We start from the raw sequence: 16029 nt of genomic DNA, 5'->3' as shown, positions 1-16029 counted from the left end.
GGTGCCCATTGTGTGCCAAATAATACACAATTTATATTTTTTAAAGTTTTGTTTAACAGCCAAGGCAGGAGAATTTATGAACAAAAGTGAACTGATGAACAAAAACATGAACAGCTATAAAATTGTAAATTCTGTTAAACTGGAGAGGCTGAGTGATCTAATGCTGCACTAAACCTACTAAAAAACAAATAACGTATTAAATTCTAGTTTTAGGCCAGATCGTCCCAGTAAAACTCCAATTACATGATGGGCCAGAGTACCTGAACTTTTAAAGTTTTTTTTAGCTTCCTGATTTTCTCAGTCCAGGCTTTTATACAACAGAGATTAGTAAATTTCTTTGGACTGTTGCGTACCTATACCTATAGACTATTTTGCCTTTACTGCAAAACTTGTATTCCTTGTATTTACAGTAGAAGGAAAAAAACATTAACTTATAATGGGAGTTATTGTAAAACAGCAAGAGAAAAATTTTAAGTAAATTTAATCTGTTTGTATTAGTCTGTTTATCAGGAGTTCTTCACACAATGCAAATGGTAGCCAGACTTTTCAAACTGTTTAAAAAGGTAAAAAACATAAATATGGAGATATAAGCTTTTCAAGTTGGAGCAGCAATATACTAACTTTTCACAATACCCATGAAAAGCTTGAATAAAACGGGCCATTTTTCTTAATTAAAACAAATCAGCCTCTTATTAACCTCAATATAATTATCAACATACTCAGTATATTGAAAACACTTTCATGTGTGAGATCCAAAGGCATCAGACTCAAAGATATAGGAGGGCCAAAAGAAGGACTTTACTCATTTACTTTAAATGAGACGCTTGCTCAGATAAAGAAGTCAGGAGGCATAAAGCTCATTAACACAGACACATCTAAACAGCTTCACACTCAGACACTTCAGGGTTAATTGATATTTATCGTTTTTATTCCAGCACAATTAGATTCTGTGTCATAAAATGGCTGGGCAGCTAGGAAGAGAGGGGGAAACAGGAGTACAAAATGAAAACTAAAGACCGTTCTAATGTAATTTGTTAAAATTCCTAATCCCACCCACCCTCCCCTCACAAAACGTGCCCCCCTAAAACTGCCCCCCCCTTCATCTTTCCCCAGAGGAAAGACGGTGACGACAGAGCGTGGCCTGATCACTCCTTCCTCTCTCAGATCGGAAGAAAGTTCCAGAACGTTTCCCAGCATGCCTTGAATGCTTTCCGCAATCTTCTTTCCTGCATCATACACATTTCAGTCTTCAGCAAGCTGGGGAAAAAAAAAATCAACAAAAACAAAATACAAGCCCACAAAACAGCAATGATTAGGAAATGACAATTACGGTACCCAGTGTGGATCTACTGATTGGTCTACTGGTTTGTACAGCTGAGTTATTGTGGGCGTCTTGGCGGACGTGCTTTTATTGCTGGACCGTGCCCGAATTCCCTTTCAGTGGAGCCACAAGGGTTACAAGCCCAGGGGCTCGGGGCGCTGCCTTTCATATTACAGTCCTGTTTCAGGGGACGAACAAAAGAAAAAAGCTTACAGACATGAGTTACAGTCATAAGGGAAATATCTCCTCAGCAATGGAAGCAGGACTTATCCATTATTAGCCAAGTGGTTACATCTACTGTAAATAGGCAGCTCTGTCCTAATAGTTCTGCAGTAATAATAAAAAACTTCCTTTCTCTTTTCATTTAAAACGGCTTAAAATGATAGTTTCACGAAAAATCATATTTACACAGTTTCACCTCTCTTGGCCCAAATGCAGTCGATCAGATAAGACGTGTTTGGTGTGCGCTTCTTTAGCTTTAGCACTGAAGCTACGTGGCTAATGTGTGTTTTTATGAACTGTACATATGAAGAGAGTACAGGTTTAATCAAGCAGTAAGAAAAGAAACATGACTGGATATCATTAGCCCTTATGAGTGAAAAATCAGACCCTGGTCATTTATAATAACTAGAATAGTTCTTACTGCAGTTAACATTTTTCCCGTCTCTCATTTCATTTAATATAGGCTGTGTAGTCCATACGAATATCAAATAATAAATAAGATATGTATCAATCATCGGCAAAAGTCTGCAAAATAATGAAATACAAGTTTTATACTGAAGCCTGAACTTTGTCAGTACTTTTGTCCAGGTTTATAAATAACAGTGAGTCAGTGTGAACCACTGTAGTTAGCATTATGCTAATGGTGGGGTATAAGCTTCCATTATTTGTTAGCTATATTAGCCTCATTGGCCTTCAAACAAAAGAAGCCACATTTTTATTTGTTGTCTTGGCTGAGTGACATGTTTGGGGTCTACAGTTTGCTTAGCAGTGGAGCTACAAAGGCTAACATCCATTGTTATTGATAACAGTATGTCATAGTGTCAAGCTGCAAAAATGTATATCTTGGCAAGCGGGCTCCTCTTAAATCTAGAAAAGATTATTTCTAGTCATGTTTTACTTTATTATTTTACCTAATGGTCATGCCAATAGAATGTTATTTTACTAGATAAAATTTGAGTATAAACGTCTAGACATAAGTTAAATAATCTCATAATATTCTTACAGCAATCTCAATGAGAAATAGTAGATATATTGACTGCATTTAAGAGCATTTCACTTGCTGAAAGATTATTTTATTGCAGTTTCAGGAACCGCATATACTGCTGGAACAAAACCATGCTTCTGAATTTTGTACACAAGCTGCCGTTTACATTATCAAAATTTCAGGATGAACGGATCAAAAGAAACAATCCCAAACAACTTGGGATAAAATCTTACATTCCTTCTCCAGTGAAGTTACTATGTTGGATACATGAGGTTTTGTTCAGACAGTGATTAAATCTGTTTGAGATTATTTACACGGTTTGTGGCAAGAGATGGTTTAGGCCTGGTGTTAGCCCCATGCCAATTGGTGGGGTATGAGCTTCCATTATTTGTTAACTACATTAGCCTCCAGTGCTAAAACTAAAAAAGCGAACCTAAGACCGACTACAGGGTGGAAACTGGGCGTTTGATTTTTTGCTGAACTATCGCTTTAACAGACTGCAGTAACAGGGCAGACATACAGGCTACAGCAACTGGTCAAGGTAAGCAAGCTTTATGGAGCATTACTGCTTTGGTTCCTATGTCAGCTGAAAGAAGGATGCTTCTGACTGCTTGGTATTAGTAATACACCCAGATACGGAGAGAGAAACATCTAGAAAACATCAGAAGTACGTGAGGTGCATTGTTATCTCTTGTTTTTTCCCCTCTTTCCTTAACATTCATGATATTTCAAAACTAAAATCAGACTGCAATGTTGCTGAAACGCTGCACGAACATGGGTTCTACCTCGGAGTTTGTTATGTACAAGACTAAATGTAATTTGGGGGAAAAAAAAACAAACAGAACCAAATAAAATCTCCATCGATAAAGAGTGATTTTTTTGCCAACACTCTGATATAACATACAGCAATCAGACATTGATTATATGCATCTAAAAAGAAAATAAAAAAAAAGAAAAGAAAAAAAAGGAAAAATTTGTCGCACGCTCACTTCGGCAGGTTACGCTGTTATAAATTTACAGTAATGACACCTGTAAGCCTAATTTTTTTCTCTTTTTTTCCTATATTCTTTGCAGAATGCTGCATTTCAACATTACTCAGTCATTCATCCATTCAGAAGAGTCAGACCTTCTCCATCAGCCTTCAGACACTAAGCATATGGCTTAATTATATCTGTAAAACACCAAAATATATTTAGACTAGGGTGAGAGAGGCGCGTACGTCGACTCCGCAGCTTCTCTACTAGCAGTTCAGTGAGTACTCCGATGTCTCTGCGTGTTTATGTATGCGGTAGAGGGGAACAAATGAGGTCCCCCCTCCACTGAGTTAGCAGTTAGCCATCAGTCAATCAGCGACGGGCTGATCTCCGTGTCCTCCGTCCGACGGGCGGCCAGTGTAAACATGAACAACCATTCAGTCGGCTCTCGCAATACTGTCTACGCACGAGACACGAGAAATTTTAGCGCACGGACGAACACAGGACAAACACCGACGAAAAAATTATTAAAAAAACAAAACAAAAACGTAAGCAGAACGCACACGACAGGGCTGTTTCCACGGATACAGGACAGGCGGTACAGATCTATAGTGCAATGAAAGTCCAGAGGACGATCTGTGGAGGTTCCCCTCGTCTTCAGTCTCAGTGTACGGAGGGCGAAAAGAGATGGGGAAAAAAAGAAAGATGAAAGATCCTTTGGAAGCTCTTCTCAATGTACAGAAGAGAACAAGAGAAGAGCGAGCGGGTTAGTGTTACCCACAGCAGAAAACAAATAAAAAAAAGGGGGGGGTAAAAATGTCTGAAACTCTATCTGGCTTATTCCTGAGCCTAATTTTTGATTGTAGTTAAAATAAAAAAATGTGTCCACATGTGCATGAGTAAACATTTAGACGTGCATAATATATAATATATGTATGTATGTTTGCATGTGTGTAGGTATGCATGTGTAAACATGATGTCATCTCTTCCTACATATTTAGTGGTGGGTGCGAATGTATATTGCAGGGCTGTCTATATTGTGTTTGTGAATCCGGGTCGGAGTTTAGGGTTTAGGGTCAAATACAACAAACGCAGATGCCGTTCCGTATTGCCTCCACATTTTGCAAACGTCCACTCTGCCATCCGTCCAGTGAAGACTGTTTCTGGGGCTGTTTAACAGATCCAAGGTCAACTCAAGGTCAGCAGCTATGGCCCCTTCCTTTTTTTCTTTTTTCACCCTCCACGTTGCTCCCCCCTCTCTCTCCCTCTCTCTCTCCCCCCCTCATCTTTCTCTTGTTTTCTTCCTCACCACAGCAGGGAGAAGAACCAGCAGTAGATGTGCTGTAGGATGTTGTACCACATGTAGCCAGAGACGAAGGCAAACGATTGGACAGCGCAGAGCCACACAGGGTTGAGGGTCATCTCTCGGGAAACTGCCTCCTTCTGTCCCTTCGGTGGAGGGAACGCTCCTTCAAAACACAATGAGGGCATAACCGTAGGAGATTATAAATCTGTTTAATTCATAGCCGTTACTAAATAATTTATAATAGATACTGAATAATTCATAATAGATACTGAATAATTCATAGTACAACCCCATTTCCAAAAAGGTTGGGATGCTCTGCAAAATGTAAATAAAAACAAAATGCAATGATGTGCAGATCATTTAACCCCTATTTGTAATTGAAAATAATACAAACACAACATACCAAATGTTGAAACTGAGAAATATTAGTTTTTTTTTAAAATATGTTCATTTTGAATTTGATGCCAACAACACGTTCCAAAAAGGTTGGGACAGGGGCAACAAAAGGCTGGTAAAATGAAATCCGCTGTCTGTGAACAAAGTTTGTCGCTGCATCCACAAATGCAAGTTAAAACTCTAAAAAGCAAAGAAGAAACCATATATAAACAGGATCCAGAAATGCTGCCACCTTCTCTGGGCCTGAGCTCATTTAAAATGGACTGAGGGGAAGTGGAAAAGTGACAAATCAACATTTGAAATTCTTTTTGGAAATCATGGACACTGTGTCCTCTGGACTAAAGACCACTCAGCTTGTTATCAGTGCACAGTTCAAAAGCCAGTATTCATGATGGTATAGGGGTCCATTAGTGCACTTGGCATGGGTGACGTGCACTTCTGTGAAGGCACCATTAATGCTGAATGATATATACATGTTTTGGCAACATATACTACCATACAGACTTTTTCAGGAAAGGCCTTGATTATTTCAGCAAGACAATGCCAAACCACATTCTATATGTATTACAGCAGCATGGCTCTGTATTAAAAGAGTCTAGTCGCTAAACTGACCTGCCTGCAGTCCAGACCTGTCACCACTGAAACCATTTGGCGCATTATGAAATGAAAAATACAAAAAATGAAACCCTGAACTGTTGAGCAGCTGAAATCCTATATCAAACAAGAACAGGAAAACATATCACTTTCAAAACTACAGCAGTGTCTCCTCAGTTCCCAAACGCTTACAGAGTGTTGTTAAAGAAGAGGTGATGAAACACAGTGGTAAACATGCCCCTAACCCAACTTTTTTGGAACGTGTTGTTGGCATTAAATTTAAAATGGGCATATATTTTTCAAAAAACACTAAAATTTCTCAGTTTCAATATCTGATATGTTGTCTTTGTAGTATTTTGCTTTAAAAACATGGTTTACATGATTTGCATATCATTGCATTCTATTTTTATTTAGATTCTGCACAGCGTCCCAACTATTTTGGAAATGGGGTTGTAGAGTAGTAGATACTGAATAATTCATAGCGGATACAGAACAATTCATAGTAGATACTGAAAAATTCGTAGTAGAAACGTACAAATTCATAGTAGAAACTGTATAATTCATATTGGATACTAAATAATTCATAGACGTTACTGAATAATTTATAACAAATACTAAATTATTAATAATAGATACTAAATAATTCACAGTAGATACCGAATAATTCAAAATGGATAGATACTGAATAGTTCATAGTAGATACTGATAGTAGATACTGAATAATTCATGGATGTTACTGAATAATTCACAGATGTAAATACTAAATAATTCATAGTAAATACTGAATAATTCATAGTGGATACAGAACAATTCATAGTAGAAACTGAATAATTCATAGTGGTGACTGAACAGTTCAGAGTGGTTACTGAATAATTCATAGACGTTACTGAGTATTTCATAGCAGATACTGAATAATTCACAGAAGTAAATACTGAATAATTCATAGTGAATACAGAACAATTCATAGTAGATACTAAATAATTCATAGGAGATTCTAAATAATCAATAGCAGTTACTGACTAATAAGTCTGCAACTTATGGGTTAATTATAAAGGAATCTTTTAGATCCAGATTTCTCACCTGTCTGGTAGAAATGGGCCAGAAGTTCCTCTTTCTCCACAAATCTCTGATAGAGCCAGTCTGTCAGAGCCTCCGTCTCCACTGGGACATCTTTTATGGCGTATGTCCTGGGAAAAAAAAACACACAAAGAGGCATATTAGATATCAGAGTCTGACCGAGAAATCGCTTAGCTGATCAAATCGGCTAGTAGTGAGGTGCCACAGATTTACTGGCATCTGCGGAAACCCTGCAGATACTGTACCGATAATGACTCTTTAAACGTCTATTAAGGAATTATGCTACTTTTAATGACAACCAAGCACACGTTACTGTCACAGGAACTTTGGTTTGAAAGTTCAACACTGGACAGTTCTAAATGGACTGGTTTAGGTATGTTTCTACATTGATTGGATTATATTTTTGACTGACAATTTGGCTGAACCTTATATTCAACAAAGATATTAGTAAAGCACTCTGTAACTAAACCCATTGATTTTGTTTAATCTTTGACCATATAAAAGGTTAATACAACAGTTAATACTATCGCTTATCTAAATCAGACTTAGTGACAAGTTGATCAGCTCAAAATGGCCTACAAAAATTCTTACCTCACTTAATATGCATAATCAAGAATTCCACTGTTATTACTATAGCTGCTATATCTTGTTTCTGTTTGTTGTTAATGTCTTAAAGGGCTGATATCCTACATACCCCACTTCCCCCCCGGTCTGATTGGCTGCCTTGTATTGTGCCTCATTTAAAAAGCACTCCATGCTGAAACACTCCTTATAACTTCAGTTTGAATGGACACAAAATTGTTGGCTCTATAGGTGGACGTATCTAAAAGCACTGGATTTTGCAACATCAAAAAAGTACTGAATTGTGTTTCTGAAGCTTAGTTTCCATAAAGGGACTGTATATTACAAACCAAACTATTTTTTGAAAGTAAGGAAAATTCTGTTTTCCATGATACAGGCTCTTTAATGTATTTATTCTGCTCACTGTAGTTGATAGCTAAAAAAAATAAATAAACACAGAAGCTCAGCAGAGTGAATCCACCAACAGAGCAGGCAGAAGCAGAAACACTGAGTCATTGACCGCTCTGTTTGGAGGAGATAAAATCCAGCGGGTCAGTGAGTGATTAGCTGAAGCAGCTCTGGACCGTGCTCAGCCTCCAGCCCTTTTTAAAAGAATGCTAAGCCTCAGTATTTCTGCTGATTTCTGCTGGCCATTCCAATAGCTGCTGCGTGAACAGCTTGAGGAAATGCAGTCGCGGCACTGCAGGAAGTGCTGAGGAGGAATTACACACGGTGGCTAACGGGCCGCTAACACAGTGACCGCCTCCATCATCAACATTCAGCAGCAGAGTGGAAAACGATACATATAACAACATGAAATCTGTAAACCTAACAGGAACAATATATACACTGTGTGGCCAAAACAAAAACATGTAAAGAGACAGACTGAAGTTTTCCCTTCAAATGAATGACCGAATGACCTCATGTTTGATGGAACCATGTGGTTAGTCATACACTGCAAGACTAAAAGAAATACATAAGGATGCACACCGCAACATAATGTTAATGATTAATAATAATTCTCATAACTCATATTAAAGGAGAATTCCACCAATTTTTAAAACTTCTCCATAATTCAGTGGTAGAGACATAAAAGGCTCAGAGTGGTTTGGTGTGAAATTCTTTGTTCTAGAGAAACTTACCAAGTCAGAATTGTTCACAGTGGTGGTGATGAGAACCAGATGTCCACCTCTAAAAGCTCCCTTACAGAAAGTTATTACATAAAATGGTTATGAGCACTGCTTAATGTCTGAGACACTGTTTTACGATAGTTTTGTGGTAAAATAAATTCATAGCAGATATGTTTTTTCTATACCCCTTGTCCCTATCACCACCACTGTAAAGAATTCTCTACAGTGAACCATTTCACACCAAACCACTCTGAATAACATCTCAACCACTAAATTATACAAACATTAAAAAAGTGGAATTTCCCTTTAACTATGAATGGAGATTATTTCGTAACTAATATTAACTAACCATAAAGTCTCCATAAGCAATCACTGGCAATAGAACTGGCTGCAATTAAGAGCTCAGTGCTCAGATAATCAAATTTCTGCCCTGCTAGAGCTGCCCAAGTCAACTGTCCGTGCTGTTCTAGAGCAGTGGATATGTCTAGGATCAAAAACAGCCCAGCAGTGGGCCACGGAAGTTCACAAAACAGCCCAGAGATAAAAGGATGCAGGACAGTCTCACGGCTAATGGAAAAACAACGAAAATCAGACAGAGTCTGGGTTCTGAGTGTTCATCCCTGCCAGAGGTATTTAAGAAAGACTGTGATGTAGGCTGTAACCTACATACTGTTGTATGTATGTTGTAGGTTTGGTCAGTCTTTGTCAATTTCACGCCAAATAAGCCTTAAAAGTTTGCAACCTCCTGTAATAAAATCCTGTAAATATTACTCTACCTGATAAGCCAGCATGGTTCTTTCTCTTCTGATGTTGCCTTTGCTGGTGTTCTGCTGAATCCCTGGCACAATCAAACTCCCCTCTGCATGCATGTGCATCATGCAGGCATTTGGATGCTACAGTTTACACCCTCAATTTCTGTTATTTACACATGGCAACTACCGTAATCGCGAGTGTAATCTTTATGCTTGCGTGACACATGCACACAAAGTGGAGTCGTATTCTGTATCCTTGAGCTCATCAACAAATGCACATGTATGGCCGTCCATGAGGGGGGCTCACAGTGCAATTTGAATTTACAACAGTGGTGTAACAGAAATATACTCTGCAACTGTAGGGGGAACCCAAGAGCAAAAAACTACAAATTCTCACATAATGCTGCTTTAAAAGGAAAAAAGCTACACTTGGGCCTCAAGCAAAATGGTAAGTGTCGTGACCGACGACAGGTGCCAACAGGCAGTGTTGGCACCTGTTAAAGGGCTCCACAAAAATATAACAAAAAAATACCAATCAGTCAAAATCATTCAGCCTCTGCAATCTGAATAAGCACAGCTTTAATTACGATCTTGTATTTGATTAAATGGTCTCTGCATGACGCTAATCAGATGAAAGTGCGCTCTAACGGATGTTTACTGCACACAGACGAATATCAGCTGTTTCTGCTGACGGTGTTTGTAAGCATTGTGACAAATCACGGCTGTTTTCACAGCCTGACAAAAATCACTGGCATTTCCGCAGTGTGTGACCAGGCCGCGTACTGAAACAGACAGGCTGCAATTAATGCACTCAACACTGCTTAAAATAATCTGGACTGAACAGTTTCCACCAAAGGACAGCTTTGTGTTAATATATGGACATGTACAATAAAGGAGCACTTTGTAGTTCTACAATTCACAAAGTCCATCTGTTTCTCTGTATACTTTGTTACTCTGTTCTCCAATGGTCAGGACCCCCACAGGACCACCACAGAGCAAGTATTATTTGGGTGGTGCATCATTCTCAGCACTGCAGTGACATGGCTGGTTGTCATATATGTCTGTGTGTTTCTGAGCAAAATAGAAAGAAATACACACAGACTCGCATACATACTAGCACACACATATACACATATTAGAAACCACCAGGGATATCATAGCAATGGCCTAGCAACACCTTAGCAACCACATGGGATACCACAACTACAGCCTAATAACACCTTAACCCCCTGGATATTACAGCAACAGCCTAGCGACACCTCAGCAACCACCTGGGATACCACAGCAACACCTTAGCAACCACCTGGGATACCAGAGCAACAGCATAGCAACACCTTAGCAACCACCTTGGGTACCACAAATACAGGCCATAGTCCATCCGTTTCTCTGCATACTTTGTTACCCTTATCTTCAACGGTCAGGACCCCCACAGGACCCCCACAGAGCAGGTTTTATTTGGGTGATGGATCATTCTCAGCACTGCAGTGACATGGTTGATTGTCATATATGTCTGCGTGTGTTTCTTTCTGAGAGCAACAACAATTTGATGCCCTTCGCATTGTGTCAATATTTCCAATAGAAATGGAGACGGACCATTAGAGATGTATTTTTATTTTTCCTTCTCCTACAAAAGTATCAATTTGGAGATAAGAGATTTGTTCTGACATAAATAAGCTGTTAATTTTCATATTAGAGTTTTTTTTCCCCCAAAACAACAAAACGTTATTATGTAATATACCGTACATAGAATTATTTATATATGGTAATTTTTTGGTAAGTTTTTGGTCTCGATTTTATTCCTCACTTCTTAAATATGAGCCATTTTCAATGCCTTCACACAACTTCATACTCAACAACAACTCATTTATTAAGAGATCTTCTACAGCTCTGTTCATCACTGGATGCATCTCATCATACATTTCATTTTTTCAAAATGTTATTAAAAAAAGTGAAGACAAAGTTTTGGAATGTGATTCAAACATTGAACACTAGTGTGTGTATGCAGATATGTGTAGAGCCGGGGGCTCAAGTGCTGTTTTAATCCCACCAGAATACTGTAGGTGTGAGTGTTTAGCGCAGAGTCTGCCAGCAGGGGTCTCCACTGAATCTGACTCAGAGACACTCAAATCACCTTCAGACTGACTAGAGGTTATACTCTCCTCTGAAGAACAAACCCATCCGCACTAACGCAATAACGGCACGCGCTCCACTAAACAGGACACAGGAGGGCTCGTCCACCATCAGAGAGACACACAGCAACAATCAACACTGCTCTGATAAAGCAGGCGACATATTAAATATAACACAAACTAGGGGTGCAATGATGCATATTTTCAGGTCTGCAATGTTTTTTTGATTCTGAGGTCTAGATCTGATTTAATGTGTTAATGTTTTGAGTCTATAGAGCTCTAATTATAATTATATTCTACACAGGCTGGTTTGGCTCTCATCAACAAAAGTTCTCTAAGAGAACATTTTCAATATCCTCTAACAAAATAAACCCCAAAATCACAACATCTGGAAGTAATATACTCTGCTGATGTCATTTGTGTGTGGATGTGCCCAGAACATAAGCCCCGCCCCCTCCCCACCCACTTTAATCTGACAGGGCTGCAACCAGATGTAGGGCTGATTTGAATAAATTATGTAATTCTGATTTTTTGACCAATATTGTGACTGTGATTTTCATTGTGACTATTTTCTATAAATTAAGGTTCCAGGTCTGATATTTTGGTCAAGAAGACCAACACATTACCCTTTTCAAGCTTGGCACTAGAACACTGAACACAGACTACCAGACTGCTAGTTAGTTGTAGCTGTGATGTCACAGCACATGGACAGCAGAGGTTGCTGCTGAGACATTACATAGATATTACATACAGACTCACATACGTACCACCACACACACAAATACACATGAGCAACCACCTGGGATACCACAGCAATGGCCTAGCAACACCTCAGCAATCACCTGGGATACCACTGCAACAGCCTAGCAACGCCTTAGCAACCACTTGGGATACCATAGCAACAGCCCAGCAACATCTTAGCAACCATCTGGGATGCCATACCACAGCAACAGCCTAGCAACGCCTTAGCAACCGCCTGAGATTTCATAGCAACAGCTTTGTCAAGCCAACTTGGAATTCGTTCACAAACTTTCATATTCATCATTTTCATACTATGTTCTCTGTTCATCACTGACAAAGCCATAACTGTTCCAGCACACGCTGTAAAACAATTTTTTTGGAACACTTTTTAAATCTCATTTCTAAAGCGTATAAACTGATATATTTCAGTGTATTGCCTTGATTGTATTCGTTGCTGTAGTGATAATAAATGAAAGCTGAAATCTAAATGGCTCAGATTTCCCATTTTAGTTTTTGCTGCATTCCAACCCGCATACCAGCACAATACATAGTATGTAAAAACAGTGCAGTACCATTAGAAGTGCACTCATTAGTGTAGTAGGTGAAGTACAGAAGTGTGTGGTTTGGGATGTTAGATCAGCCAGCAGATCCAGTGTATTATTATAGCTCTGCTGTGCTGCTCGTTAGCTGCTCATTAACCATTTCCAACAGAAAGTTCAGATATGTATTGATTAAGGATGTATCTATTGAGGCAAAATAATGCTTTTTTGAGGTAAGCTGGTGTTGGCTTTTTATCTGCCAGCTTCTTTTTTGAAATTTGTTCTACATTTAAGGCACCTCAATGTAACTGCAGCATCATTTAAGGTGGAATAGAATATCTGTATAAAAAGCTGGTGAATAAAAAACTAACCTCAGCTTTATGTATGAGTTTACTATTTAAGAGCTTTGGTGTGTGTGTTCATTCGTTTTTTTTTTTTTTAATTTTCTGAACTTCCACAAATCTATGTAATGTGCCCGTAGCATTTTCTGGAGACTGTATCTAGAGTGTCCAGATATCGTTTCGCCTTTTTTCGTGGTCAATCTTGTCTGGTTTGTGTGGTCTTCGTCCACCTGCAGGGTTGCAGCTGCAGTAACACTGATGAGTCAAGCTCTACCAGAGCACAGTCAGAGTTACAGCTCACCTGCCAAGATGGCGACGAAGTGTTCATGACATAATTGAATACTATGAATGGTCCTAACTAGTTGTTATTGTTTACGAGCTCTCTGTAATTAATCTAAATTTGTCTTTCACAATCCATGTCGCTCTTCAAATGTTCTAGAAGGTCTGACAATACTCACATAAGTATATTGTGGTGTCATTTATCATAGTGAGTGCGTTTACATGTACTTAATAACCCAATAGCTGCAGAAAATCAGATTTTGTCAGTAATCAAATCAAAGCATTTACCTGCACTTCAGCAATCAGACAATGTGAAAACTCCTGAACTACACCAGTCAGGTAATCAGATTTCTACTTTAAAACCAGCCAATAAACTCACAGAATACAACCCAACGTTTGTCAAGTCAACCTCAAACTTCATGCTGTGGGTTTTTTTTTTTTTAAACATCGCACCACTTTACCTGAAAACATTCATCATCTAGAAGATGAAGGAAAGTTAAATCCTTCATTCATAAAGCATGTAGTCGGTTTCAGCGTCACACCAAAATTGTTTTGCTGCCATCTTGTGGCAACGCTGCTTATTTCCAGCACTGCAGTCTTTTTGCACATGCGCAGACTAAGAAATCCGAAAGAAATCAGAGTAAGCATATACATGCACTGAGAAATCTGATTACTCAGCTAAAGTCCAGTTCTCGTTATCAGATTTCTTAATTAGATTTCTAGACCTCACTCTGATCTAAGAAATCGGAGTATGCTGTTTACAAGACCATTTGAATAATCAGATAACTGCAGAAATCTGATTATGATTGGATTACTGAGTGCCTGTAAACGCACTCAATGATAACACCGTGCCCAGCCCTAAGCAGACTACATGTGGATGTAAATGTTTAACATTACTAAGTCCACTGCTGACACCCTGATTAAACATTAATAACACCCGTAAACAGCCATGTACTTCCTATGAGACAACAAGGAGTCACGGCCAACATGCACTTGAGCAGTTAATGTAAAGCAAAAGCAGACTTCAGCATGCAGTGCAGTGCTAATGCAGTGCCTTTTAGAAGACAAGACTGAAACCAAAGAGGAAAGAGAAACGCAGACAACACACAACACTCATCACAAAACATCAGCTTTTTGACAACACTGATGATGTTTAGATGGTTCTATATAGGACCTTTTTGAAAATACAGCACACAAAAGGCCCCCAAAAATGAACAAATTTGGGGAAAAAAACAAAAACAAAATGTGGCTTGTGCAAAAGTTATGGCACAATTTATTTTTTATGTTAAACTTAGGAAATAAATAGAAACTGGGCACTAAAAATGTAACATTTCAGGTCTCGTTCAGATGTTTCGAATATTTTCAAAAACTTTTTTCTTCTTTCTATTTTAAGCAAAATCTTTGTCCACATCAAATTTTCGAAAAACGTCCACAAAAACGACTTAAAAATGTCCAAATGTGCATGGCAGTCCAGTAGGGGGCAATAAGACCACATAAAATCTGACGTTATACACCTCAAGAAGAACACTGAGCGCTTTGTGCAAAATATAGAGCCGTGAAGCTACATCACGCGACTCTCTGCTATTAGGCAGATGCTATTAAGCATGATTCATCATATAATTTAAAAGACAAAATTCAGGTTTTCCTGTAATCTTCCATCAAACTGTAATGACTTTTACCCACATCTAAACGTCTTCTGAGTTTTGATGTCACCACGCACTGTGGGACGGGGAGTAAAGTAATATTAACCAATAATATCATTTTTCATCTCCCCCTCCTACCCCCACTTGTCATGGAGAGAAAACGTATTCATACTTATTACTGCTTATTAATACTTCAGAATAACTGGAGTAATGACTCAACTAGACGTAAAAGTAGCCTAGCAGCTTCATCAGTGTAGGAACTGAAGTTTGTTACACTCCATCCGTCTCTTTTTGGATCCTGTCGGTCTAAAATAAAATGAAGCTCCAGAGTGAGAGGAGTGATTGACAGTAAAGCAGAACAGGAGCTGAAACAACACAGCAGAATAAAAATAACCCCAAAAAAGAGAATCAGGAACTAAACGTTAATGGCTAAAAAATGCATTACTTTCCTCATAAATATACCTGAATAGAAATAAAAGTATTATTATCTGAATATACTTGAGCGGAAATCCATCACAATTCTGAGTTAATGGAACCGGTTACAACCCACCACTGCAAATTCATTCATGAATCATTATGTAAGCAGAATTATAGACATTCAACACTTTCAGCACTGCAAAATCAGCTTATTCAGCTATTTGTAGACATTCAACAGACCACTTTTACCATTTCTAGCATTTCTACATTTCTTACAGTTTTAGAGCAGATCTATTTATCCAGAAAGGAGGTATTTGAAGACAAAAAGAACACTTAGAGAAGGAAATTTACCAAGAAAAATACATTTTAAGCTGCTGAAGGCATGTGTTGCATAGCCCAGACACCACAAGTTCGAAACTTACTTACAATCCATTTAATTTCTTGCTTGAATTTAACACACATCATGTCGTGCCTTAGATTAAAATGATAATTAGGCTAACGGTCAGGTAATGACTCTCCTCTCAGGGGTTTAACAAAACAATGTTCCCTTCAGAGATTTAATCTGCCGCCTAGACGTTTTCAACACCAGCCAATCAGGGAAGAGCAAAATAAAGTAAAATAT

At 38.5% G+C, this 16029-nt stretch overlaps 1 protein-coding gene across 3 annotated transcripts in view; it reads right to left on the bottom strand.

Moving 5' to 3' along the window:
• Nucleotides 1-1456: 1456 nt before the first annotated feature.
• The window catches only part of lpgat1 (lysophosphatidylglycerol acyltransferase 1), a 70528-nt gene continuing 55955 nt past the window's right edge, over nt 1457-16029 (bottom strand). For all 3 annotated transcript variants that reach the window (XM_036582217.1, XM_036582216.1, XM_036582218.1), the window contains exons 7-8: nt 6879-6985; nt 1457-4971 (exon numbers count right to left, since the gene is read on the bottom strand). In XM_036582217.1, coding sequence (XP_036438110.1) covers nt 4808-4971; nt 6879-6985 — 271 coding nt within the window. In that variant the 3' untranslated portion in view covers nt 1457-4807. The remainder of the gene's footprint in view (nt 4972-6878; nt 6986-16029) is intronic.

Source organism: Colossoma macropomum, unplaced genomic scaffold (genome assembly GCF_904425465.1).
Source record: "Colossoma macropomum unplaced genomic scaffold, Colossoma_macropomum, whole genome shotgun sequence".
Classification (NCBI taxonomy): Eukaryota; Metazoa; Chordata; class Actinopteri; order Characiformes; family Serrasalmidae; genus Colossoma; species Colossoma macropomum.
This window is presented reverse-complemented; position numbering and strand designations above follow the sequence as displayed.